Raw genomic sequence first — 27,004 nt, forward strand, 5'->3', positions numbered from 1 at the left:
CCTTATTCACCCAGACCAAGTAGGATTCATGCGTACCCGTTTTATTGGAGACAACGCCCGCACTTTTAACACAATCCTAGATTTGGCCCACTCCTCTACTGATCCCCTGATTGCGATATCCCTAGACGCGGAGAAAGCTTTCGACATGGTTGAATGGAATCATCTATTTGCTTCTCTTTCATGGTTCGGTTGTGGTTCGGATTTTGTTTACTGGGTTCGGATCCTCTACGCCAAACCTTTCTCTAGACTACGGATTAACGATTCTCTATCCTCTCCTGTCCACCTTCATAGAGGTACACGCCAGGGTTGCCCTCTTTCTCCTCTTCTCTTCAATTTAGCTCTTGAACCTCTTTTACTAGCCATCCGTCAACATCCTCATCTTGAAGGTGTACAGGTAGGATCTTTACAAGTTAAAACTCTGGCTTATGCTGATGACTTACTTGTATTCCTCTCTAAACCGGCTTCCTCTATCCCTATCTTACTTCAATTGGTCTCCGACTTCTCCTCAGGATCGGGCTACCGTATTAACTGGGACAAATCTGAAATTATGCCTCTTAACGACGTCACATCTTTATCTGATTGTGGTCCAATTTCCTTTCGTTGGGCTGGATCCTCCCTGAAATACCTCAGAACTCTTTTTCATCAGGATTCTGATACTATGATGTCCATTAACTTATCAGCTATAGCTACCAAAGTGGACGCTCTCTTAAAGAGATGGTCGCCTCTTTCAGTTACCTGGTGGGGACGGCTGGAAGCTATCAAAATGACCATCTCTCCGATTATTAACTATTATCTCTCCATGCTGCCCAAACTTGCTCCCAAGGCTTTTTACAAATCCATACATTATCTCAACAGGGCTTTCTCCTGGGACATTCGACCTCTCTCTTCTATAAAGAGCTTAGATCGCACCTTTTCCCCAGATCTAACAGGACCACCGATACTTGGGCGACCTTCATTACTTGGCATGGCTCCGACAAAGATTGGGAACGATATTTCTGTAAGATTGTTCGACCTACCACCTCAGCCAGCTTGTCACAATCTCTCTACTTTCTCGCATACCATGTTTATTGGACACCTCACAAAATGTTTCGAGCTGGCCTTAGGGATTCTAACCTTTGTTGGCATTGCTCTGCAGAATTGGGCGATCTTCACCATATGATTTACATCTGTCCCATTCTCACTTCATTCTGGGCTAAAGTCTGGGGAGTTATTAAGCATATATTACCTATCACATCTGAATTCACTTTTGACATCCTCCTCTTTAGGGCTCTGGCGGTGGTAGACCCGCTCACCGCTAGTCAACAATCTCTCCTTAACATATTGATCGCCCTTACGATCCAAATGATCCTCCACAACTGGAAATCTGCAGATACTCTTAATATTGTGTTTTGGTGGAATACTGTTCTCATGATTCATTTATACGAGATCAAAGCGGCAGAATTCTCTAATAGATCCTTGACTGTATCTCGCATTTGGGAACCTATACAACACTTTTCTCTATAACCGCTGACACTCTTGACGATTTTATCATGATCTCCTGTGCTTTGCAATTGATCTATATTTGTTTCTCGTGACTGTGGATGCCCGCCCCTCTCCATATCTTCCTTCCTGATTCTTTCCTTTTCCTCTACTCTTCCTGTTTATCTACTCCATCATACCGTATTTCTTTTTTCCTTCTCTTTCTTCCTCCTCTCCAGGATTATGTTACAACTGGCATTGGGGTTTCTTTGTACCTTGCTATTATTAGGATGATATAAGATGCTTCTCTATGTTATGGTACTAATGATAATTATTTCATCACCTCTTCATTGATTATTATTGGACCTCAATGCATTACATACTGATTATGTTTGTGTTTTGTCTTGTCTTTGAAATCAATAAACATATTTGAAATCTCAAAAAAAAAAAAAAAAGACACACTGGCACTAAGTGTGATTCTGTAAAGTGCATGTAACTTTTACAGAATCACACTTAGTGTCACCCTAGTTGCCACTGATTTGTTTTGGCATGATATATACGAGAATCAGACTTAAAGTGCATAACTTTCTTAAGTGTTTGCTTTCAAAAGTTATGCAGATAATATGAAGCTAATCAACCATAATCCATAATCCAGGACTCTCTTATAATCTATGAAAAGGCAGCTCTCAACTAACTTTCCCCTACCCTTTTGTATTATCCTTAGATGTCTTCTTTTCTAAAATTATTGTATTTCACCCGTCAGTAGGTCTTGTTTTGTGTTTTGGTTCTCGTTATTTTAATTTTGTTCCCCTCAATTTAATTGTATTGTATATCGCCTAGAATGTGATTAATCAAATTTTTAATAAACCTTGAAACCAGATCTATAAGGGAGGGGCAAGGTGGTGGCAGAAATTCTGTTTAGTGGTAATTATAAGCTGGTTACCAATAAATTCATATATGAGATCTGTTCAAAAAGTTCTAGGAGTCAATGATTACTGTAATATTGCCTATTTGGCAATATCCCAAAAGAATATGCGACGATTACTACTAGTGCAAAATGCAGCGGTCAAACTGATTTTAGGGCTGAAGAAGTTCGATCATGTGACACCTTACTACCGACAGCTGCATTGGCTGCCGATGGAGGCACGTGTGAAGTTTAAGTTTGGTTGTTTTTGCTTTAAGGTACTATTCAGTCTAGCCCCTAAATATATAACTGACCTTTTCTCTTTCTCAGCCAATAGACATAAGAGAAGCTCACGTTTGAACTTTGTTTCCCCTCCAGTTAGAGGATGAAAACTCAAAAGACATCATCAATACCTATTCTCACATCAGGCAGCACTATGGGGTAAAGATCTAGAACAATTGCTTACGCCTACTACTTATGGGGAATTTAGGAAACGCCTAAAAACATATCTGTTCCTGAAGTATCTAGGCAGCTGACCCGCACAACTCTTTCTCCACAATAACTGATCCCTAGAGCTATTAATCACTAGCTTTTAACTCTGTTAAGTTCGCTCATTATGTACCATCTTTTAATCATTGTAAACCGCATAGAACTTCACGGTCCTGCGGTATATAAACTGTTATTATTATTATTTTATAAAAATGTATTACATAATTGTAACCAGAGACTCATGAAATCACCAGACAACAAAGGCAGGAGAAATTATTTTCTTTTTAATTTAGTGATCAAAATGTGTCAGTTTTGAGAATTTATATCTGCTGTTTATATTTTGCACTATATTTTGTCTATTTTTCTAAAGTTGTTACTGAGGTGACATTGCATATTTTAAAGTCATCTGCCTTAACCTCTTTGAAAAAAAAGCAACAAATATAATTCACATTTTCTCTGCATACAGTGTACTTTGTGCTTTTTTTAAAATTTTGTGGTTACCCTTATGTATTAATAAGGTTATATTGTGTGTATATGAAAAAATGAATGGAAGAAATTGTATTACAATTGGTACTATTATTATGGGAGTGGGGTCAGGGGCAGAGCTTAGGTGGGGTACTCAGTTGATATTTGTTAGACTTGGCTTGAAAAAGTTGAGAAGCTCTGATGTAGTGTATCTAGATTTCCAGAAGGTTTTTGACAAAGTACCCAATGAGAGGCACATCATAAACAGCACTTTCATTTGGTCAATCTCCCTCCCTCCCACCCACCCACCCATCTCCCTCCCACCCACCCTCCCTGGATGTGTAAATCAAATAGGAAATAAGGGAATAATCCAGCTGATCAGTGTTAACAAAATTTGTCAATGGACCCCACATTAATTTAAATAGCTTATTATTACATGTAATTTCTGAATTCATTTTCTCATATTTGTAACATAAACTTAAAGAACCCCACCAAAAGGAGAAATTAAGGGCTCCTTTTAGAAAGCCGTGCTAGCGGGGTTAACGCGCGTGACTTTTCATCATGCGCTAACCCCCGTGCTGGCCAAAAACTACTGCCTGCTCAAGAGGAGGTGGTAGCGGCTAGTGCGTCCGGCGGTTTAGCGCACGCTATTACGCGCGTAAAACCGCTAGCGCACCTTTGTAAAAGGAGCCCTAAGTTTATCCCAATTTTTCCAGTTTTTAGTATCCATTTGCATGGCTATCCCAGTCATTAAGGCAAATAGTCTACTTTTATATCTATCCAAATGAGGTTTAGGTGACAACAATGTACAACAGATCACCACCTCATAAGACAACGGAATCGAAGACTCTAGAACAGGGGTGTCCAGCCTTTTGGCTTCCCTGGGCCGCAGAAAAAAATGTTTCTGGGGCCACACAAATGCGCAAACGCTGCAGCAAGACAGAGGAGGGAGCCGGCAAGACGGTAAACACCCGGGGGCAGCAGAGGAAAACACTGCATTGCCCTCAACCGGGGACGCACAAAATACTTCACAGGGCCGCATGTGACCCTCGGGCCGCAGGCTGGACACCCCTGCTCTAGAATCAAATTGATTTGTCGCCATATTGATTTCCAGAAGTTGAGTATCAAAGGACAAAAGAACAACAAATGATCCAGTGCCCCTATTTCAAGATGACAGTGCCAGCATCTATTAGATTTTGAACTGTCTAACTTCTGCAAACGAACTGGGGTCCAAAAAATTCTATGCAACAGAAAAAAACCCAAGTTTGTCTCATAGATGCTGACGCTGTACATCTCATCCTCCAAGTCCAAATCCATGGCCATTGAGTAGCAGAAATCTGCTGCTTTATCTCAGTGCTCCAAATGCTTTTGAGACTAGTCTTAGGCTTCTTGTTCAAATATTCAGATATTAATTTATACCACTTGGAGGCCTGATGCCATAGCAAATCTGTCTGGAAACATAGGCCCGGCAAGCTATACTGAGTCCCATGAGAGGCTCTTGAGAAAAATTAAAGAGTCATGGGATAGGAGGCAATGTTCAATTGTGGATTAAGAACTAGTTATCAGACAGAAAACAGAGGGTAGACTTGAATGGCCATTTTCCTCAGTGGAGGATAGTAAATAGTGTACTGCAGGGATCTCTGCTGCGACCGGTGCTGGGACCGGTGCTATTTAACATTTATAAATGATCTAGAAATTGGAACTACGAGCAAGGTGATAAAATTTGCAGATGACACTAAACTGTTCAAAGTTGTTAAAAGGCATGTGGACTGTGAAAAACTGTAGGAAGACATTAGGAAATTGGAAGACTGGGCTTCCAAATGGCAGATGAAATTAAATGTGGGCAAATACAAAGTGATGCATATTGGGAAGAATAATCCAAATCATAGGGCTCCTTTTACTAAGCTGCATTAGCGTTTTTAGTGCACGCAGCATTTTAGCGCACGCAAAAACCGCGCCACGCAGCTAGAACTAACGCCAGCTCAATGCTGGCGTTAGCATCTAGCGCGGGGCAATTTAGCACGCGCTATTCCGCATGTTAATGCCCTAATGCGGCTTAGTAAAAGGAGCCATAGATATCGGATGCTAGGGACCACCTTGTGAAGCATGCAAATGCATGCAAAACACCTAATTAATATGCAAATTTAAATATACAGCTTCTGATCAGTGTGATGCTTGCAAGATTGTTCACAAGCTGCATTATTCATGTACCATGAGACTGCACTGAGATATCACAGGTTAGTCACTCCAGGGGGAGGGGGGATCTTCGGGCGCTGGCGCTGGTGCCGGGTCGGGTGGAGGGTGTCGTTGACTGCTCGGGGAGGGGGGGAAGTGGGATTGCGGTGGAGGGGGTGGCGCGAGCGGGGGGGGGGGGGGAAATGCCGGATCGCGTGGGGGGGCACTCGTACTGCGAGGCAAGCTCGGTTTACGAGGCACCAAGTTTGCGAGTGTTTTGCTCGTCTTGCAAAACACTCGCAAACTGGTGCACTCGTAAGCCAAGGTACCACTGTACAAATAATACAGGGCAAGGATCAACAAAACCCCCGTCTCCCCTCCCCTTCACATTCCGAAAAGAAATCAAAACCCTGCTTTTCAAAAAATTCATCCAAATATCTTAACCCCTCTTCACCTACCTCCAGATAATTCTCCCCCAAATAACCCCCCCAAAACAGCCCTAAAATAGATTGTAATCTTACCTACTCTAACTGTATTCTATTTGTTTATATCACACAGTTCGGCACTGTCAGTTTACTATCCAACCCGTAAGTTCCCCTAGGACTCTATCCAGCTATCTCTCCTCTGTTAAAAAAAAAAAAAAAAAAATTGTATCTTCACTGGAAAATGTCCAGGCAAATCTTTTGTAATCCGCCTTGAACTGCAAGGTATAGGCGGAATAGAAATCCGTAATGTAATGTAAACTAAGGTATGGTAATAGCCCAACTTTTACTGCTTTTTAATAGTTACTCACTCTCCCCCCTTAAGTCATTATTAATATCAATCCAAATCAACTCTTTCAGATAAGTAGACAGATATGAGCTTCTCCTTCAAAAGGACGTTCATTATTATAAACTAAATGCAATTCTGTCTAGAAAAACATGTTAACTTGACCTATGCAATCAAGTTAAATTGTACCAGATTACTCAAGTTATTAAATTATTTGAGATTTATTTACTAAAAATGACCTGTGCCCAAACTATTCTATTTGTATTTTTCTTTCCCTGTGCATCTGCAAGCCTTGGGTGTCTTTTAGCTAACATGCAGCAAAAATTTGCAGCTATTAACATTAATTGCTAAATTTAATATCAGGTGAAATGGACATTATCTATTGTTCTTTTATGTTTTGTTTTATGTAATTTTTTGTTTTGTTTCCCTGTTTTATTTTATATTTTTAAATACTTTGTTATATTACATGTTTTTAATACTTTGTTAAAATTATATGTTATCTTATTTATTGTAATTCGCTTAGAAAAATTTTTAATTAAGCGATTAATCAAAAATAAATAAAACTTGAAACTTAAAAATTTGACACAGGTAGGAGGCCTAGGGACCTGGCCTTACTGAGTTGAGCAGAGCTGACAAGAGTAATATATACGCAATTGGTCATACATCACGAGCACCCAAAACCACTTCAAACTCTAACATCTGGGCTTGCATATGCAAACTGAGGAATTAAATTACCGTACCACGGCTTCTGTTTTGAAACTGCAACTAAATTATAATGTAGACTGAATTAATAACAATAAATCCACCGTCGTGGTAATGGAAGGCCTGCTGGTGCAACATGAGAAATCAGAACTGAAATACCTTGATTTGTGCTGGTTTTTCTGCAATTTGAAGTGGCAGAGTTTTGTGACCCTGGTCTCCATAGAACACAAGTGAAAGATTTGCTGGACTACTTGAGCTCTTTAATTCAGATCCTATGATGTCCACGGTCCAGAAATCAGATGAATTCCTGCTCTTAGGAAGCAGAGTGGGGCAAAAAGCCAGCCGTTTACCTTAAAAACAAAGAAAGAGAGAGAATAAAGAAAGAATGACATGACAACAGGAGGGGCAAGTTAAGTAAGAGATAACCATTAGTGCGGTTTTTAAGAACTGACAATGATTACAAAAGTATGGTTTATTTTGATCAATAAAGTGATGACTTATGGAGAAGTAGCCTTAGGTTTAGTGCAGTGGCCTAAGAAGGTGGAGAATTGAGCTTGATTTCTACCATAGCTCCTTGTGACTCTGGGCACGTCACTTAACCCTCTATTGCCCTAGGCATAAAATAAGTACCTGCATATACATAATATGTAAAGTGATTTGATTTTAACCACCCGAAGGCAGTATGTTAAATACCATTCCCCTTCCCCTTTCTCCCACAGAAAACAATTCACATTTGAGCTCATATCTAAGCCTGACCTCTAGATTTTAAAAGATTTTTTTTTCTTGGAGAACAAATGACTTACTACATTTTTCCCAATTTAGGAAATTCAATCATGCTGAATGTTTCACTCAATGACCATATGTAGTCTTTTCTAGACTTAAAGAAGATCTCTAGAGGTTGAAAGGATGTATTAGTGGACTATAGGAGCCACCATTATGCTTTTAGTTTTTTCCCTTTTATTCCTCTTAATAATTTGGTCCCATGGTTTAAGGCCACTCCCTCTATAGATTGTTGAGGTCTAAGAAGGAAAAAATTTGTTTCTTTAATGTTTAGTTAATTTTGAGATTGTTAATTGATAATTGTTTTCCTCTGTTTTTCCTGCTCAAGTTATAATACTTGTATATTATTTCAAACTAACTAAATAAATAATTTTTTTAAAAAATAATTTATAAAGTATTCTCCCTTCTATAGGTAGCCAGTGCATATATTATATGTGTGTAATTTTTCTGTCCCTAGTGGGCCATCTCTGCCATATTTATATATTGTTCTTTTAAAACTTACCTATTGTTTTCAACTTTAAAACAGTTTGGCCAGTTCTTAGATGACTATCCATCCATTTCCAGCACGGAAATACCCATTCAGTGTTTGAGTCCTGGGATTCCTGGACTGTAATCATCTTCAGATACATCCCTGCACCATATCCCACTCCATCATGGCCTATAACTATCTTCTTCAGCTGTTTTAAAGAAACAGCCTCCATTAAGAATGAATCAGTCTAGAAATAAAACCAAAAACAAAATTATTTGTGAATTACCACATATGACATCATTTTAATTCTGGAATATGATACTCGATTTTATAACAGGATGTTTATGTCAGAAGTCCAAAAAAGTACCTATTCTAAGAATATCTTATAAAGGCAACACAGGCATTTGTGCACTTTTATATCCTCTATAATAAAACCCTAAGCACGCATGCGCACTTAGGGTTTCGTGTTCCCTGCCACCGTGGTCTCTGATTCGATTTTCGAACACAGAGGCAGTGAACAAGCTGGTGACTCCCCCCTCCCGCCCTCACTCACCACCCGCTGCTGCTCCTTTTCAAAGCAGCCTGCTGAGGATTGCGGCCGGCTGTAGAGAACCTCACAGGCCACTCTTCACCTCGGTAGCACGTTCCCTCTTGACGCACGGGATCGCAGAGGGAACGTGCTACCGAGGTGGAGAGCGGCCTGTGAGGTTCACTACAGCCAGCCGTGATCCTCAGCAGGCTGCTTTGAAGAGGAGCAGGCCAGAAGACACCAGGAAGCCAGGATGGAGGGAGGATAAGAACGGGAACAATAAAGGCAGGCAGGGGGCTAGGGTGAAAAGGAAAGGGGGCTGTTTTGGGGGGAGGGGTGTGCTGGGGGGCAGACAGCAATTATGCTTTGCTATGGGAGGGGGGAAGAAGGGGGGCCACGGAGCAGGCAAGCATGGCACAATAGGGGGCCATGGAGGAGAGGGAAAGGGGGCTGCTTTGGGGGGGGAGGAGCAGATAGCAATCATGCTTTGCTCTGGGAGGGGTTAACAGAAGGGAGCCATGGAGCAGACAGGCATGGCATAACAGGGGGCCATGGGGAGAGGGAAAGGGGGCTGCTTTGGGGGGAGGGGTGTGCTGGGTGCCACACAGCAATCATGCTTTGCTCTGGGAGGGGGGCAACAGAAGGGGGCCACGGAGCAGGCAGGCATGGCACAACAGGGGGCCAGGGGGAGATGGAAATGGGAATGACAGACAGACAGGGGGCTAGGGAGAGACACAGAAAAAATGACAGACAGACACGAGGCCAGAGAGACAGACAGAAAGGAAGACAGACAGACAGCGTCCAAGGAGAAAGAGACAAAGAAAAAAAGACAGACAGACAGCGGCCAAGGAGAGAGAGAGAAATAAAGAAAGACAGGCACACACATAAGTGCATACTGTATAGCTAGTAACAAATAATTTACACATCCATAGTTCTTTCTATTATCTTCTTTATAGATTCTTTATATATTATCTTCCCACTTATGCTAGTTTCAATAAATAAATAATTTCTTATTTTCAAACAAGTGAAATTACTTAGCTTTTGTATCATAAAGACAGCTAGAGGACTTCTGTATTGACATGCCGCATGTTTCACTATAATGCTCTTTCAAGGTATTTGTCCCCTCCAATTTATGCTGCTATCATCCTGCCGTGTGTTTCATCACTTCAAGAAGTGTGAAGAATATATGAATTAATATCAAATATATAAAGAAAATAATAGAAAGAACTATGGATCGGTGAAGAATTGATGTGTAAATCCCTGGTGATAATGAAGTTTTGAGTCGCTTTAGAATATTCGGTACGAATATTCTATACACTGAATGAGATTTTTCATCAAATTAATATTTGATGGAACATTCTAGCCCAAAATGATAGGTATCTCACTTAGAGCCATAAATGACAGGTATCTCACTTTGAGTATGAGCAATCCAAACACTGAAATAGTCTCATATTACCTTGAGGGAAAAAAAAGCACCAGTTTTGCCAGGCTCACCTGATTTCTTTGAAAGAGTTCTCTTTTTATCAAACTCTTTTCCAGCTTTCTTGCACCTGTGTCTCCTTGCTGTCCATAGAGAGTCAAATACACATTTGCAAAAGTTTCTGCTCCCCAGTGATCGCCAATGTGTACAGATACGATATACTTATTAACTGCAAGAGATTAAAAAATAAAGAAAGATTACTGCAGTACAATTCAATTAAAATGTATAATGAGAGCTTAACACCATCTTTGGTAATCCACTCTAATCTACATTTGCATAACACGTTTCCCAAGGGGTATACAAAGCACATCATAATGATTCTTAACTGCATTTGCCAAACACAAAATTACAGCCTATGGAGTGGATGGTGGAACTGATTTAGTCTAGCTAAGACACCATTGCCGTTTCTTTCTTTTTCTTTGAATCTCCGACTCTGTTTTGATCTAGAAAACACAGGGCTCCTTTTACAAAGGTGTGCTAGTGTTTTTAGTGCACGCACAAGATTAGCACGCGCTAGCTGAAAAAAATTACCGCCTGCTTAAAAGGAGGCGATAGCGCGCGCTAAAACCACTAGCGTACCTTTGTAAAAGGAGCCCACAGTATAATCAACAAGATCTGGTTATAATCAGACGAGAATACAGAGAATGAGTTTTTGTAATTTCCATGCCCACATTTGAAAATTTACTCCTTAGTGCTCTGGTTTTAGATCTGTAATTTCCAGCTCTTCATTTGGAATTCATACATTTTCCAATTATGATCCTTTGATAGCTGTGCTTTCTCTGTTTCTCCTGAAAATGTGCCTCTGGGCAAAGTCTTTTACGTGATGGATTCAAAAAAACTCAAACCAATTACAATGACTAAAAACTTCTCAGAATAGAGCTTCTCAAAATATCTATGTTGTTGATCAGTAGTTTGTCTGAATCTCAAGGGGAATCTCAAGGGGATAGAAGTGTAGTGTAAGTGGAACTAAGGTGGGCTTATGATTTGGATGTTTTTCAGCCATAATCAAACCTTTAGGAATATGTCCATGGCACTACGATACTTATGGTGGGATATATGAGCCTTCCAAAACCCAACCAAATCCCACTGTACCTATATCTATACCTGCAGACATAAGGGCTATTGATGTGGTATACAGTTGGGTCTAGTAGGATTTGGGTGGATTTTGGAGAGTTTTCCATACATGATAAGAGGGCCTTTTTATGTGCAGTTCACTGCAGTGCCCCCTAGCATTCCCTATCCTTCTGCTGGGATGTCTGGGTGGTCAGTCTACTATAAATTCTGACCCCTCCTACACCCCAATGGCTTGTTTTGTGTGTTTTTCTTTTGGATGTGTGTTTTTTGAAAATTGTTCAAAAAGACATACATCGGAAAAATGGCCATTTTTGAAAACACAAGATAGATGTTTTGCAGTCTTGAAAATGGGCATGTTTGGTTCTAGATTTTTATGCATCTTTCACAATATGTCCAAACTCAGATTTGGACGTAATATTGAAAATGCCCCTCTCATACATACATATTTCTGGCATTTAGGCATGAATATTTACCTCAGTAGTATGGGTGACATAAGTATTCATACTTAACTTTTATGCCCATATTCAAGTTATTATGCTAATATTCTGAAAAGAAAAAAAGACACCTATGTTCCTTTATAGTACAGGTCCAGGCTCCAGGCTGTATAACTGCAATAACTGTCTTTGAATATTGACACATGTGTAGTATTAAGACTTTCAAGAATTTCTCTAGCTTACAAGTCATTGCACACTTAGGCACTTAGATTACTTATAACCCTCCTCAACATCAAACATAATAATATCACAATTTGCAACTGAATTCTCTTATCTTATGAGGTGTTTTTTTTTGTTTTTAAGAATGGCCTACCTCTACATTCACCAGTTTAATTGCCAAAACCACCACTACATCTATCCTTAAAACACTCAAGTCCAAAACGCCCAAAACAAGACTTTTTAGGCGAAGGAGGGGCCAGTCCTGTGGCTAAAAGCAGGATTCTGTAAACGTCGTCTGTCAAAAACAACGCCGGTTACAGAATCCTGGAACCGTCGTCCCCCTCCACCGCAATGATAAGAACATAAGAATTGCCGCCGCTGGGTCAGACCAGTGGTCCATCGAGCCTAGCAGTCCGCTCATGCGGCGGCCCTCTGACCAAAGATCAGTGCCCTGAGACTAGCTCTACCTGAGCACGTTCCGGTTCAGCAGGAGCTTGTCTAACTTTGTCTTGAATCCTTGGAAGAACGGTTCAGTTCTCTACCACTCTCGTACGGAATCTATCCCCTTTCAATTTTAGAGAGTGCCCTCTCGTTCTCCCTACCTTGGAGAGGGTGAACAACCTGTCCTTATCAACTGAGTCTATTCCCTTCAGTACCTTGAATGTTTCGATCATGTCACCTCTCAATCTCCTCTGTTCCAGGGAGAAAAGGCCCAGTTTCTCTAATCTTTCACTGATCATGGCAGGAGAGACGCCTAATCTCTCCTGCCGAAGAGCACTCTCCCCCAACACCCGCACAATTACCGGCAGGAGGGTGCCAACAGAAACCCCCCTGAAACCTGCAATTACTGGCAGGAGGGTGCCCAAGCCCTCCTGCCAGATAGAAACACCCCCCCCCCGAACCCGCTATTACCGGCAGGATGGAGCCAAAGCCCTCCCCTCAAACCCCCTTCCCCCGACTGAGCCCCCCCCACCCCCAGGACCCTCCAACTAACCTTAATCACTGGATGGCCGGGTCCTCCCTCCGTCTGTCGGGCAGGCCTGCACTTTCCAGGTGCATTGTGGGAAACACCAGGGAGGGGTATAGGGCCTGATTGGGCCAGTTGCCTAATGCCCCTCCTATGAGTGGGGCCTTAGGCACATGGGCCAACCTACAATTCGGTTGAAGGGGTCAGGAACCACTGGGGAGAAAAGGGAGCTATGTCTTTATGCCACCAGTAGTCATTTGGTCAGTTTGGCCACCTTTTTGTCACTTATTTGTTATTGAAAGAGTTTTATCTTCAAACATCCAAGTTATGGCCTGCATGTTTTCTGCAATTTCCATTTTTGCAAGATTGGATTCATTAGAGGTAGGTTGAGTAGAAGACAACAGAGGTTAATGGTTAATGGAGATCACTCTGAGAAAAAGGATGTTACCAGTGGTGTTTCTCAAGGTTCTGTTCTTGAGCCTGTTTTTTTTTTATCATTTTCAGAAGCAATATTGCTGAAGGGCTGTCAGGTAAGATTTGCCTCTTTGCGGAGATACCAAAATCTACACATAGAGTTGACACCCTCGATGGTGTGAATAACATGAAGAAAGACCTAGCGAAGCTTGAAGAATGGTCTGAAATTTGGCAGCTAAAATTTAATGCTAAGAAATGCAAGGTCATGCATTTGGGCTGTAAAAACCTGAAGGAATGGTAAAGTTTAGGGGGTGAAGAACTTATGTGCATGACGGAAGAGCTGGACTTGGGTGTGATTGTATGTGATGATCTTAAGGTGGCCAAACAGGTTGAAAAGGTGATGATGAAAGCTAGAAGGATGCTAGGATGCATAGGAAGAGGTACAGCCAGTAGGAAAAAGGAGGTATTGATGCTTCTGTATAAGACTCTGGTGAGATCTCATTTAGAATATTGTGTACAATCCTGGAGACCGTATCTTCAAAAAGATATAAAAAGGATGGAGTCGATCCAGAGGAAGGCTACTAAAAGGCATGTGGTCTTCATCACAAGGTGTATGGGGACAGGCTTAAAGATCTCAATATGTATACTTTGGAGGAAAGGCGGGAAAGGGGAGGTATGACAGAGATGTTTAAATACCTGCATGGTGTAAATACACAAGAGTCAAGTCTCTTTCATTTGAAAGAAAGCTCTGGAATGAGAGGGCATAGGATGAAGTTAAAAGGTGATAGGCTCCGGAGTAATCTAAGGAAATACTTTTATACAGAAAGTGTGGCAGATATGTGGAACAGTCTCCCTGTAGAGGTGGTGGAGACAGAGACTGTGTCGGATTTCAAGAAAGCCTAGGATAAGCACATGGGATCTCTTAGAGAGAGGAAGAGATAATGGTTACTGCGGATGGGCAGACTAGATGGGCCATTTAGAATTTATCTGTCATCACGTTTCTATAAGTCTGCCCTAATCTCACCCAAAATATGCTCCCAATGTGCCCTCTTAAGATTTAGATGCATTGCAAGCAAACAGCATAGAGAATCATCTAAAAATGCATTTTGAAAATGGTAATTTGGAAAATCTTTAAACAAAACATCCAAATGCCACATTGTGCCATTTTTTGGATATTTTTCTCTTTCAAATTGAGCCCCATAACGCTCAATATTATTCTTCCATTGAGTCTGAAGTTTTTACCTGATAAAGGTTCCTGGTATTCAGTAGCTGTAGGAAATTCTTTCACCATTTCCCCATCTTCTCTGTTATTACTGAACCAGTGGTTACTGTTAAAATTTAGCTCCTGTTGAGAAGTTAACGCTTTCATGCGAAGAGACTTCAAATGCCAACCCAAGGCTGGCAAACAATCACAGTTAATCCGAATCTTATAAACATCCCCCACATCTTCAGCATCTACCTATAAAAAGAGAAAAATATTTGATAATATACTCCATTAACTACAAGGATTTCAGTCTAGTACATAATTGAGCCTTACATTCTAGAGCACACATGTCAAACACAAAGCCTGGGGGCCGAATCCGGCCCGCCTGGCCATTTTATGTGGCCCGCAGTGACTGTGCTGCATCTAAGTGCCTGACTTGCAGCTCCTGTCCCAGTGATGCTCCAAGTGTCTGAACGTGCTGGCCCACACCCAGCAGTGCTCCAAGCTCCTCACTACGCTGTCTCAGTATCCATTTACAGGCCCCAGTGTAACAACTAGGTTGGAGCGGGGTGCTCCACACAAGTGCCTGACTGCACCACAGGTGTCTGAGGGTGAGGAAGAATCTATACTTCTACTAATACTAAGTATCTTTTATTAATACTAAGTAATTTTTATTTAAAAATTCGGCCCACGACTTAGCCTGTGTTTTATATTTCGGCCTGATTTTAGATTTGACACCCCTGTTCTAGAGAACTGTCAGAACTTTATTAGGATGAAAATTACTGAATGAACCCATTTCACATAATAGGTGGGGAACATTGTCAGAATTTATACAATTATGCATATTTTTAATAGATACGGTAGTTTTTAGCGCAGAGAGCCGTGCTGAATGGCCTGTGCGGCTCCCGACGCTCATTGGGTTCCTATGAGCATATGGAGCAGTGTGGGCCATTCAGCAAGGCTCCCCATGCTAAAAACTGCTATCACAGTTTGTTAGAAGAGGGCTATAGTGTTAATATGATGTCCCATTACAGTGGTATTTTACTGTACTGCTATGCTTTTATGCAGTTGCTTAGTAAAGTGTTGCCAGGATTACTCACAAAATGGCAGGGTTTTTTTTAAGGGGGGGAGGGAAGGCAAGAGGAAGAAAAACAGAAAATTGAAGGAATTTTGCCTCAGACTTAAAACTGGAGCTTTTAGCAATACCTTTCTCGCTCCACTAAAACTGTGAGGACTGCTCAAAGGAGGGCATGATTATATATACAATAAAATGGCTCCTGTAATGCAGCTTTCCACAGTCCTTGCCACTATTCTTATAGGCAATCCACATTGCAGATCGGTAGAAAACAGTTTTCACCTGAGAGGAAAAAAGAAATCTTTGCTTCAAACCCATTGTTTTACACTTCACTACACATAATGAAAGTTTTCATGAGCTCTGCACTCTCCAATGAGGATTAATGATTCACCTCAGGAGAACAACCACAGCCAAACCTGTTATTTGTTGAGCATCCCTTTATTCCTGGAATAAACCTCCATTTCATCACATACCCATCTTCTCTTATAGGCCCTTCATTTCAATCTATTTATAACTGTTCTCTCTTACAATCAAGTGCTTTAGCTCCAAACAAGTCACATAGAAACATGATGCAGATAAAGGCCAAATGGCCCATCTAGTCTGCCCATCCGTAGTAACCATTATCTCTTTCTCTCTCCAAGAGATCGCACGTGCCTATACCAGGCCCTTTTGAATTCAGACACAGTCTCTGTCTCCACTACCATCCTTTCTGTAAAAAAGTATTTCCTTAGATTACTCCGGAGCCTATCATCTCTTAACTTCATTGCTGAGTTTCCATTCAAATTAAAGAGACTCGACTCATGCGCACTTACATTACGTAGGTATTTAAATGTTTCTATCATATCTCCCCTCTCCTGCCTGTCCTCCAAAGTATACAGATTGAAATCTTTAAGTCTGTCCCCATACGCCTTATGATGAAGACCACATACCATTTTAGCAGCCTTCCTCTGGACTGACTCCATCCTTTTTTTATTTTTTTGAAGGTGCGGCCTCCAGAATTGTACACAATATTCTAAATGAGGTCTCACCAAAGTCTTATACAGGAGCATCAATACCTCCTTTTTTCTTTTTTTTTGTTTAAATCTTTATTAATTTTCCAAAGTTAAAAAAAAATGCAGTACATTATCTACACAAACAACATTATTCATATATGCATTTATAATCAATCAAAATCCCCAATACCTCCTTTTTTCTACTAACCATACCTCTCCCTATGCAACCTAGCATTCTTCTAGCTTTTACCGTTACCTTTTCAACCTGTTTGGCCACCTTAAGATCATCACATACAATCATACTCAAGTCCTGCTCTTCACATAAGCTCTTCACTCCCTAATCTATACCGTTCCCTCGGGTTTTTGCCTAAATACATGACCTTGCATTTCTTAGCATTAAATTTTAGCTGCCAAATTTCAGACCATTCTTCAAGCTTTGCCAGGTCTTTCTTCATGTTATTCACACCATCTGGCATGTTTACTCTATTGCAGATTTTCGTATCATATGCAAAGAGGCAAATCTTACCCAAAACCCTTCAGCAATATTGCTTATAAAAATGTTAAAAAGAACAGGCCCAAGAACAGAACCTTGAGGCACATCACTGGTAACATCTCTTTCCTCAGAGCAAACTCCATTGATCACTACCCTCCGTCGCCTTCCACTCAACAGGCTCATGACCCAACATGTCACTTTGGGACCCATCCCGAGGGCTCTCAGTTTATTTATTAGACGTCTATGTGGAACACTGTCAAAGGCTTTGCTAAAATCTAAATATACCACATCTAGTGTACATCCTATCTCCAATTCTCTGGTCACCCAGTCAAAGAAATTAATCAGATTTGTTTGCTGACAAGACCTACCTCTAGTGAATCCATGTTGCCTCCGGACCTGTAATCCACAGGATTCCAGAAACTTGACCATTCTCTGTTTTAAAAGTGTTTCCATTATTTTGCTTACCACAGAAATCAGACTTACCAGCCTGTAATTTTTTACTTCTTCCTTACTTCCACTTATTTCCTTATTTCTGCCTTTCGCCAGTCCTCCTCTACCACTCCTGACTCTTGAGACTCGTTGAAAAGGTCAGTCAGCGGAGCTACCAGAACTTCCCTAAGTTCCTTCAGCACCTTAGGATGTACACCATCCGGCCCTATTGCTTTGTCTATCTTTATTTTAGCTAGCTCCTCATGAACACAATGCTCTGAAAATTGACCAGGGTCTATTACTCCTGCATCCCTATTCACGTTTGTCTTTTGCGGTCCTGCTCCCGGCTCTTTAGCCGTGAACACAGATCAGAAATATCTGTTAAGTGATTCGGCTTTTTCTTTATCAGCTTTTACATATTCCTCCCCTTCACCTTTGAGTCTCACAATGCCATTTTTGCACTTCTTTCTATCACTAATATATCTAAAAAATGTCTTGTCTCCCTGTTTTACCGTGTCAGCTATTTTTTCTTCCATTTGCATCTTTGCTTTCCTGACTATAAGACTAACCTCTCTTAACTTTTCCAAATATTTTTGCCTGTCTTCCTCATTTTGCGATCTTTTAATATAAGAACATAAGCAGTGCCTCTGCTGGGTCAGACCAGAGGTCCATCACACCCAGGAGTCCACCCACGTGGCGGCCCATCAGGTCCAGAACCTGCATAGTAATCCTTTATCTGTACCCTTCAATCCCCTTTTCCTTCAGGAAATCATCCAATCCTCTATCTATACCCTTCAATCCCCTTTTCCTTCAGGAAATCATCCAGTCCCTTCTTGAAACCCAGTAGCGTACTTTGTGGTATCACGCCCTCTGGAAGCGCATTCCAGATGTCCACCACTCTTTGAGTGAAGAAGAACTTCCTAGCATTGGTTCTGAATCTGTCCCCTCTTAATTTTTCTGAATGCCCTCTCGTTCTTGTAGTTTTTGAAAGTTTAAAAAATCTGTCCCTCTCTACTTTCTCCATGCCCTTCATGATCTTGTAAGTCTCTATCATGTCCCCTCTAAACCTTCACTTCTCCAGGGAGAAAAGGCCCAGTTTCCCCAATCTTTCAGCATATGAAAGGTTTTCATACCCTTTATCAGTCGCGTCGCTCTCCTTTGAACCCTCTCGAGTATTGCCATATCCTTCTTAAGGTACAGCGACCAATATTGGACGCAGTACTCCGGATGCGGGCGCACCATCGCCCAATACAATGGCAGGATAACATCCTTCGTTCTGGTTGTGATACCTTTCTTGATAATACCTAGCATTCTGTTCGCCTTCTTAGAGGCCGATGCGCACTGTGCCGACAGCTTCATTGTTTTGTCCATCAGTACCCCTAAGTCCTTCTCTAGGCTACTTTCACCCATTACCAGCCCTCCCATCGTATAGCTGTACATCGGGTTTCTGTTTTCTACATGCAAGACTTTATATTTCTCTACATTAAACCTCATCTGCCATTTATTTGCCCACTCTCCTAGTTTGTTCAGGTCCCTTTGCAGATCTTCACAGTCCTCTTTATTCCTAACCCCACTAAAAAGTTTTGTGTCGTCAGCGAATTTTATAACTTCGCACTTCAGCCCTGTTTCTATGTCATTTATGAATACATTGAACAGCAGCAGTCCGAGTACCGACCCCAGTGGAACACCACTCGTGACTCTTCTCCAGTTCGAGTAGTGGCCCTTCACTCCTACCCTTTGCTTCCTACCCGCCAACCAATTTTTGATCCATCTATGTAGTCTATGAAAGCTAACCTCTTAATCCTTACCTTCTCAGTTACTACTTTTGAGAACCAAAGTGGCCTTTTCCTCTAACTTTTACTTACTTGCCTCACAATCGTTCCTTTCAGTTTTGCCCACCACATTTCCACTCCTTCCAGATTTTCCCATCCAGACAATAATTCCTTGACATAAACCCCGATCCGAACAAAGTTAGTTTTTTTAAAAGTCTAGAACCTTTGCTTTTGAATGAGCCCTCTCTATACCCATCTTAATATTATATCATACTATGCAGTGATCACTGGATGCCAGATGATCACTCACTGTAACATCAGAAACACCTTCCCCTTTTGTAAGCACTAAGTCCAGTATAACCCCATCCCGTGTGGGTTCCATTACCAACTACTGAAATAGTTCTCATTGTAGAGAATCCAGAATCTCCTTACTTCTAGAACACCCTGCAATAGGGATACCCCAATCAACATCTGGCATGTTAAAATCACCTATTAGCAAGCCTTTCACTTTTTTAGATATATTCTGAATGTCTACTATTAAATCTCTATCTACTTCTTCCGTCAGTGAAGGAGGCCTGCACATCACACCAATATAAATGTATTCACCATTCCCTCTTTCCAAATTGATCTACAGTGCCTCTTCCTTGCCTTGCAATTGTGTGGCTTTAAAATGTTCTTTAACATATAACGCTACTCCTCCTCCTTTTCTTCCTACCCAGTCTTTCCTGAACAGATTATAGCCCGGTATAACTACATTCCAGTCATGGTCTCTGTGGTCGCCACTATATCCAACTCCTCTTCTTCCATCACAGCTTCTGGATCCAGAATCTTGTTTCCCATTTTTCGAGCTTTCCAGACATTGCCCCCCTTTTCCTATCTGTGTAGAGATATTAAGTGATTTACTTACCTGGGTTATACTCACCCAGGAAAGGCCAACTGTTCTGAGTTGGACTTTCCACCCTTTGCTGTACTAATTTAGAGCTTGTACTCTACAAATCTAAGTCACAATTAATTTTTTTCTTTCCTTATCTTCAAAACCAACAATACTGGGAACCTTCTAAAGCCAGACTTTTAGGAATCGTAAGAAACCATTTATTAAATTTAAATGCTTTTTTTCCTTCTGTTTTGTGATATCGGGCCTGATATTCAGGCAGCGTTGTCAGTATTTAAAATTAAGCATTGTTAATGATTCTTAATATCACATATAGGGCTCCTTTTATAAAGTCGTGGTAGAAGTTTCTACCGTGGGCTGGCGAGGTAAATGCTCTGCCACTCAGAGGAATTCTTTGAGCGTTGGAGCATTTACCTAACCGGCCCATAGTAGAAACCTCTAGTGCGGATTTGTAAAAGCCAGCGTAAACTAGAAATTATCTCATTGGTTTATATTCAGCAAGGGTTAGTAAGCATTTTTTAAAACACTTTTTCTACCTGAATATTCTGTGTCAGTCTCTCCCCAGATACTAACACTGAATTTTGTGAATTGAGAAATAAATGGCACTTATCTGGTAATACTTAGATCAGTACTCAGATAGTTTTCCAGATAAAAGGCTCCTTTTACAAAGCCATGGCAGAGGTTTCTACCACGGGCTGCTGAAGTAAATTCTCCGACGCCCACAAAGTGTCCGGTGAGTGTCAGAGCATCTACCTTGCCAGCCTGCAGTAAATGCACTGATCGGGGTGGTAAATGCTCCAATGCCCATAAGAATTGAATGGGCATTGAAGCATTTGCCGTATGGAACTCAACTGCAATAATCTAGATGAGAAATAACTAGTGAGTGAATAAGAATGTTGACAGATTTTAATTCAAGAGATGAAATTGAGTGAATCATTCTAAGTTTATAAAACCATTTTTGAACACGGAGCTAATCTGTTGATGATATGTGAGTTTATCATCTAGAATTATTGCCTAGAAGTTTTATAGTTGTGTTCCATTTTTATTGATATTGATTTTATGCAAATTGGAGTCTTCAAGTTTTCTTTTGCATTGCACAAGAACAAAAGAGCTTTGGTTTTAGAGATGTTCAGTGAAAGCATGCTTTCGTTAAGCCATTGACTAATTTTGTCTAATTTTTGACTGATTTCATAGATTTCTTCTAAATTATTTGGTTGAATAGGATGTATGTTCTGTATATCACCAGCGTATGCAAAGGCTGTGGAACCTATTGATTGTGCAAGAGTTAATAGGGGGGCAAGAAACAGATTACATAGGATTGGTGATAATATTGATCCTAGAGTTTAATTACATGTCGAGTGAAGAAATATTTTCTCTGGTTTGTTTTAAATCTACTACTTAGTAGCTTATTTGCATTCTCCCTAGTTCTAGTACTTTTAGAAAGAGTATACAAATGATTGACATCTACCCTGTACACCCCACTCGGTATTTTATAGACTTCTATCATATCTCCCCTAAGCTGTCTCTTCTCCAAGTTGAAGAGACCTAGCCACTTTAGCCTTTCCTCAAAGGGAAATCGTCCCATCCCTATTATCATTTTTGTTGTCCTTCTCTGTACCTTTTCTAATTCCGCTATTTCTTTTTTGAGATACAGTGATCAGAATTGCACACAGTATTTGAGGTGCGGCACCTACAGGCAAGTAGGCAAAATTAGGGGTAGATTTGAGGCAAATTTTGGACATGGATTCACTTAGGCGCACTCATTTTTATCAATAAAACCCTGGCTTAAATGGCAGTGCACCTAAGGTTTTAATGTCTACCAATACTTAAAAATGCTTAAATGCCACTAGGCGCTATTCTATACATAGTGCCAAGTGGATGATTGACAATCATGCTCAACAGCACCTAGGAGCTAGGCACTGTTTATAGAATCAGGGCCTTTGTGAATAATTTTTCAGCTAATATGCAATAAATAATTGCATTTTCTTCATCAAAACTACATGCATTGTATCCACCAAAGTATGCTCCATATTGGCAGGCTTTATAACTACAAAGCAATACAAGAAACTTGTAATACTTGAAATTCCTTGTGGGCATAATTGAGCATGCCCCTTATGTGATTTATATTCTAAATGTAATAAATCACAAAGCAGCATTTGGCTAAACATATGCACACCTAAATCAATAGGACCAGGAGCACAACACCATGATGGATGACTCGCTAATGAAAGATCTTCTGTGTCGCACAGATTTTGGGAAAAAAAAAAATTCAAACCCAACATATGTATTAAATAAATCATAATTTATGGCTTGTTCCAATGAAAGGTCTTTTGAAAGCACACTGTTGTAATTAGAGGAGCCGGTATAACTTGATTAGAGAAATTAATTAATGGATCAGTTCCACTTGTGATCCGGTGTGTGGCAGCACCTGTGCCAGGTTCTTTTAGTCTGGTCTTTACTCTTTGACAACACAGCCTATAATATGCCAAATGGTACGAAGTGATTTATGGCATTTATAACATAAATCAGAGAAGGGCATGTTCAGTTATACCTGCAAGGAATATCAAGAATTCGTATAAGCTTCTAGTAATACTTCTTTGATTATAAAGCTTGTTGATAAAGGGGGGGGGGTGCAGTGGAAAGAACATAAGAATAGCTACACTGGATCAGAACAATTGTCCAGTATCCTCTTTCCAACAGTGGCCAATTCAGATCACAAGTACCTGAAGTGGAGAAACTGTTTACAGGAGAAATAAAGGACAGCCTCACCACAGTTGAAGTGAACTTAGATCAGATATACTACCAGATCGACAAACTTAAAAGTGACAAATCCCCTGGACCGGATGAAATTCACCCGAGAGTCTTGAAGGAATTGAAGGTCGAAATCGGAGAGTTACTGCAAAAACTTGCAAACCTGTCAATCAGAACTGGTCAGATACCAGACGACTGGAGGAAAGCGAACGTCACGCCAATTTTCAAAAAAGGATCGAGAGGAGAACCGGGCAACTATAGACCTGTGAGTCTTACATCTGTCCCCGGCAAGATGATTGAATCACTGATCAAGGATAGCATAGTTCAGCACTTGGACACACATGACTTGATGAAACCCAGTCAACATGGATTCAGGAAAGGGAAATCGTGTTTGACGAATTTACTCCAATTCTTTGAGACCGTGAACGAGCAAATTGATAGTGGAAAGCCGGTGGACATAATATACTTGGACTTCCAGAAAGCATTTGACAAAGTTCCACACAAAAGACTTCTTAGGAAACTACAAAGCCATGGCATAGAGGGAGATATACAAAGATGGATAGGCAAATGGCTGGAAAACAGGAAGCAGAGAGTGGGCATAAATGGGAAGTTCTCCGACTGGGAGAAAGTGACTAGTGGTGTACCCCAAGGCTCGGTACTTGGGCCGATCCTTTTTAATATTTATATCAATGACCTGGAAAACGGAACATCCAGTGAGATCATCAAGTTTGCAGACGACACAAAACTCTGCCGGGCAATCAGATCGCAGGAGGACAGTGAGGAACTCCAGAGCGACTTGTGTCGGTTAGAAAAATGGGCGGAGAAATGGCAGATGAAGTTCAACGTGGAGAAATGCAAGGTAATGCATTTAGGCAGTAAAAATAAGGAATACGAGTACAGAATGTCAGGTGCAACTCTGGGAAAAAGTGAACAAGAAAGGGATCTGGGTGTACTGATAGATAGGACCCTGAAGCCATCGGCACAATGCGCGGCAGCGGCAAATAAGGCAAATAGAATGTTGGGCATGATAAAGAAAGGAATCTCGAGTAGATCGGAGAAAGTTATAATGCCGCTTTATAGGGCAATGGTCAGACCCCACTTGGAATACTGCGTCCAACATTGGTCTCCCTACTTAAAGAAGGATATAAAACTGCTGGAGAGGGTGCAGAGACGAGCAACTAAACTAGTGAAGGGTATGGAGAAACTGGAATATGAGGATCGACTTAAAACACTGGGATTGTTCTCCCTTGAGAAAAGGAGACTGCGTGGGGATATGATCGAAACCTTCAAAATACTGAAAGGAATCGACAAAATAGAGCAGAAAAAACTATTTACATTGTCCAATTTGACACGGACAAGAGGACATGAAATGAAGCTAAGGGGGGGCAAGTTCAGGACTAATATCAGGAAGTTCTGCTTCACACAGAGAGTGGTTGACATCTGGAATACTCTCCCAGGGGAGATTATTGCGGAATCGACAGTCCTAGGCTTCAAAAGCAAACTAGATGCATATCTCCTTGAGAGAGGCATATAAAGATATGGTTGGCTATAAAATAAGCCAGGTGTATACCTAGCAGGGCCTCCGCGTGTGCGGATCGCCGGACTTGATGGACCGAAGGTCTGATCCGGAGATGGCGCTTCTTATGTTCTTATGTTCTTATGTTCTGACAGAAAGCCAAATAGTAGCAACATTCCATGCTACTGATCTCAGGACAAGCATTGGCTTCCTCCATGTGGGTTTAAATAGCAGACAATGGACTTTTCCTCCAGGAACTTGTCCAGACTTTAAAAAAAAAACAAAAACAGCTATGCTAACCACTGTTACTACATCTTCTGGCAATGGGTTCCAGAGCTTAACTATTCATTGAGTGAAAATATATTTCCTCCTATTTGTGTTAAAGATGTCCCTGATACAGGCATACACTCTCAGACAGTTTATCAATAAAGGAGAGGCAGAGCTACCACAGGGCCTGTGAGAATGTACTAGATCACATCCATGCTAATGAAGCCATTTCAGTTTGAGGATTACCACCACAGCACTGGTTCCAATCAGTTCCTGTCCCCTGAATTCTGTAGAGGTTGCTCAAAATTGGGCACAGATCATAGATCTGCATGGAAATTAATTGCCCAATTAGGTGCTAAAAATCAGTTATTGGCATTACCAAGCACTTATTTGGCGTTAATTAGGAGTTACGCATGGATCTGCCCTACAGTATACTATAACAGGAGGCATGGTCATGGGAGGGGCATTTGCAGGTCAGAGGTATGCCCAGAAATTAAACTCAGAAAACAGAAAAGAAAAACAACGAAAGAAGGGTTTCTTGGAAACAAACAGGAGAAACTGCCTTCACACCAGTGAACAGCAAACAACACAACAAAGGTGACCAATTGGACTCGACACGATCATGTTTCAGCCCTCAAGGGCTTGCCTCAGGAGTCTTGTAAATCAAATCGTACAATATCCACAAACTTTTCAACACATTCTATGGAAAAAGCTCAAGTAAACAGCGTCTGCTGATGTCCGCGGTGAATTGGCGTAGATTCGTGGTTGGTGTCATGTTCTTGCTGACATGGACAGAATAACAGTTTATCCAATTTGTGGAGTGGTTGAATTCATTAGATCCCTGTCTGCAATTTAAAATTTCATATAACTGTCATCAGATTAAATTTTTGGATATAATTATTGAAAAGCGTTCACATATTTTCCAGTATCGTGTAATACCTTTTTGCACTTTTCCAGTTTCCATCCCTATAGGCTAAAATATAGTCTGCCAATAAGACAGTTTCTTAGGTTAAGAAGAATATGTTCTACGCTTGAGGAGTTTAAATCTCAGGCAGCTATGTTGCGTGAAAGATTTGTGAGTAGGGGTTACTCTAGGGGAGCGATTCGCCAGGCATACCTTAGAGCTTGTTTTGCTAATAGAGATTTATTGATGGAGGAAAGGATTCCACAAAGAAGAAAAGCGAGGGCAGGAAATATACACATCAACTTGGGATAAAAACTCGTTCATTGAATACAAATATCTATTGAGACATAGAACATATATGATACCAAGGAAAGACTGATTATCATATATGTTCTATGTCTCAATAGATATTTGTATTCAATAAACTCATTTTTATCCCAGGTTGATGTATACATTTCCTTCCCCCGCTTTTCTTCTTTGGAAAGGGTTCAACAGCAGGAAGGTATTCTAAATTGTGTTCTACCATTCTCAAGAGAAATAAACCAGTTTGTAAATATTATGATACAGCACTGGCACATAATGCAACTATACCGCTGCTTCTCTCATTTCCCCATGATAGCATACTCTAGAGCAGCCACAAATGCAGATATTCTATAATGCTGAGTTTAATTTCTTAACAAAACAACGAAAGAAGAGGCACTGTAGATGTCAAGACCAACCAACAGTTACAAGTACTTTATTAATAGTTTGTCCAAAGTTCAATGACAAGTCTTTGATGTGTAAAACAAATGTAGTCCTGACCAGGATCCAAGTTTCGGCGACTGCGTCACCTTCCTCTGGGGGCAATTAAGGAAACTTGGATTCTAGTTAGGACTACATTTGTTTTGAACGTCAAGGACTTGTCATTGAACTTTGGACAAACTATTAATAAAGTACTTGTAACTGTTGGTTGGTCTTGACATCTCCAGTGTGTAAAGAAGTCATTTAAAGTTATTTTATGTGTGATAGTAATGGGAGGTGGGATATCCGGGGGAGGGTGCAGAGAGGAGATCAGGGGCCCCCTTCTTCATTTCTGCCCTGGGCCCAACATGTCTAAAACCGGTCCTGCCACCACCAGCTGAATATTGGATCATTAGGAGCTCATTTTCAAAAAATGCAGATGTCCAAAAGATGGCATAAATAGGCATTTGGACTTCCTAATTACCAGAAAGTCCAAGTGCCGATTTTCAAAACAGCCACTGTGCATCAAAAATTCAATGGGGGGGGGCATGTTGGAGGTAAGTTATTGGTGGGCTTTGGGTGTGTTTAGACTTGGATGTCCTGGATGGAACTTAGACGTCCAGAGCTAGACCTGTTTTAAATGCATCTGAGTGCTAAAAAGA

At 40.9% G+C, this 27,004-nt stretch overlaps 1 protein-coding gene across 2 annotated transcripts in view; it reads right to left on the reverse strand.

The window, feature by feature from the left end:
• Positions 1-27,004, reverse strand: part of RP1 (RP1 axonemal microtubule associated) — a 627,806-nt gene that overhangs the window by 212,166 nt on the left and 388,636 nt on the right. For both annotated transcript variants that reach the window (XM_033933654.1, XM_033933653.1), the window contains 4 exons: positions 14,570-14,786; positions 10,234-10,388; positions 8,244-8,457; positions 7,121-7,311 (listed from right to left, as the gene is read on the reverse strand). In XM_033933654.1, the coding sequence (XP_033789545.1) occupies positions 7,121-7,311; positions 8,244-8,457; positions 10,234-10,388; positions 14,570-14,786 (777 nt within the window). The remainder of the gene's footprint in view (positions 1-7,120; positions 7,312-8,243; positions 8,458-10,233; positions 10,389-14,569; positions 14,787-27,004) is intronic.

This window comes from Geotrypetes seraphini, chromosome 2 (genome assembly GCF_902459505.1).
Source record: "Geotrypetes seraphini chromosome 2, aGeoSer1.1, whole genome shotgun sequence".
NCBI lineage: Eukaryota > Metazoa > Chordata > Amphibia > Gymnophiona > Dermophiidae > Geotrypetes > Geotrypetes seraphini.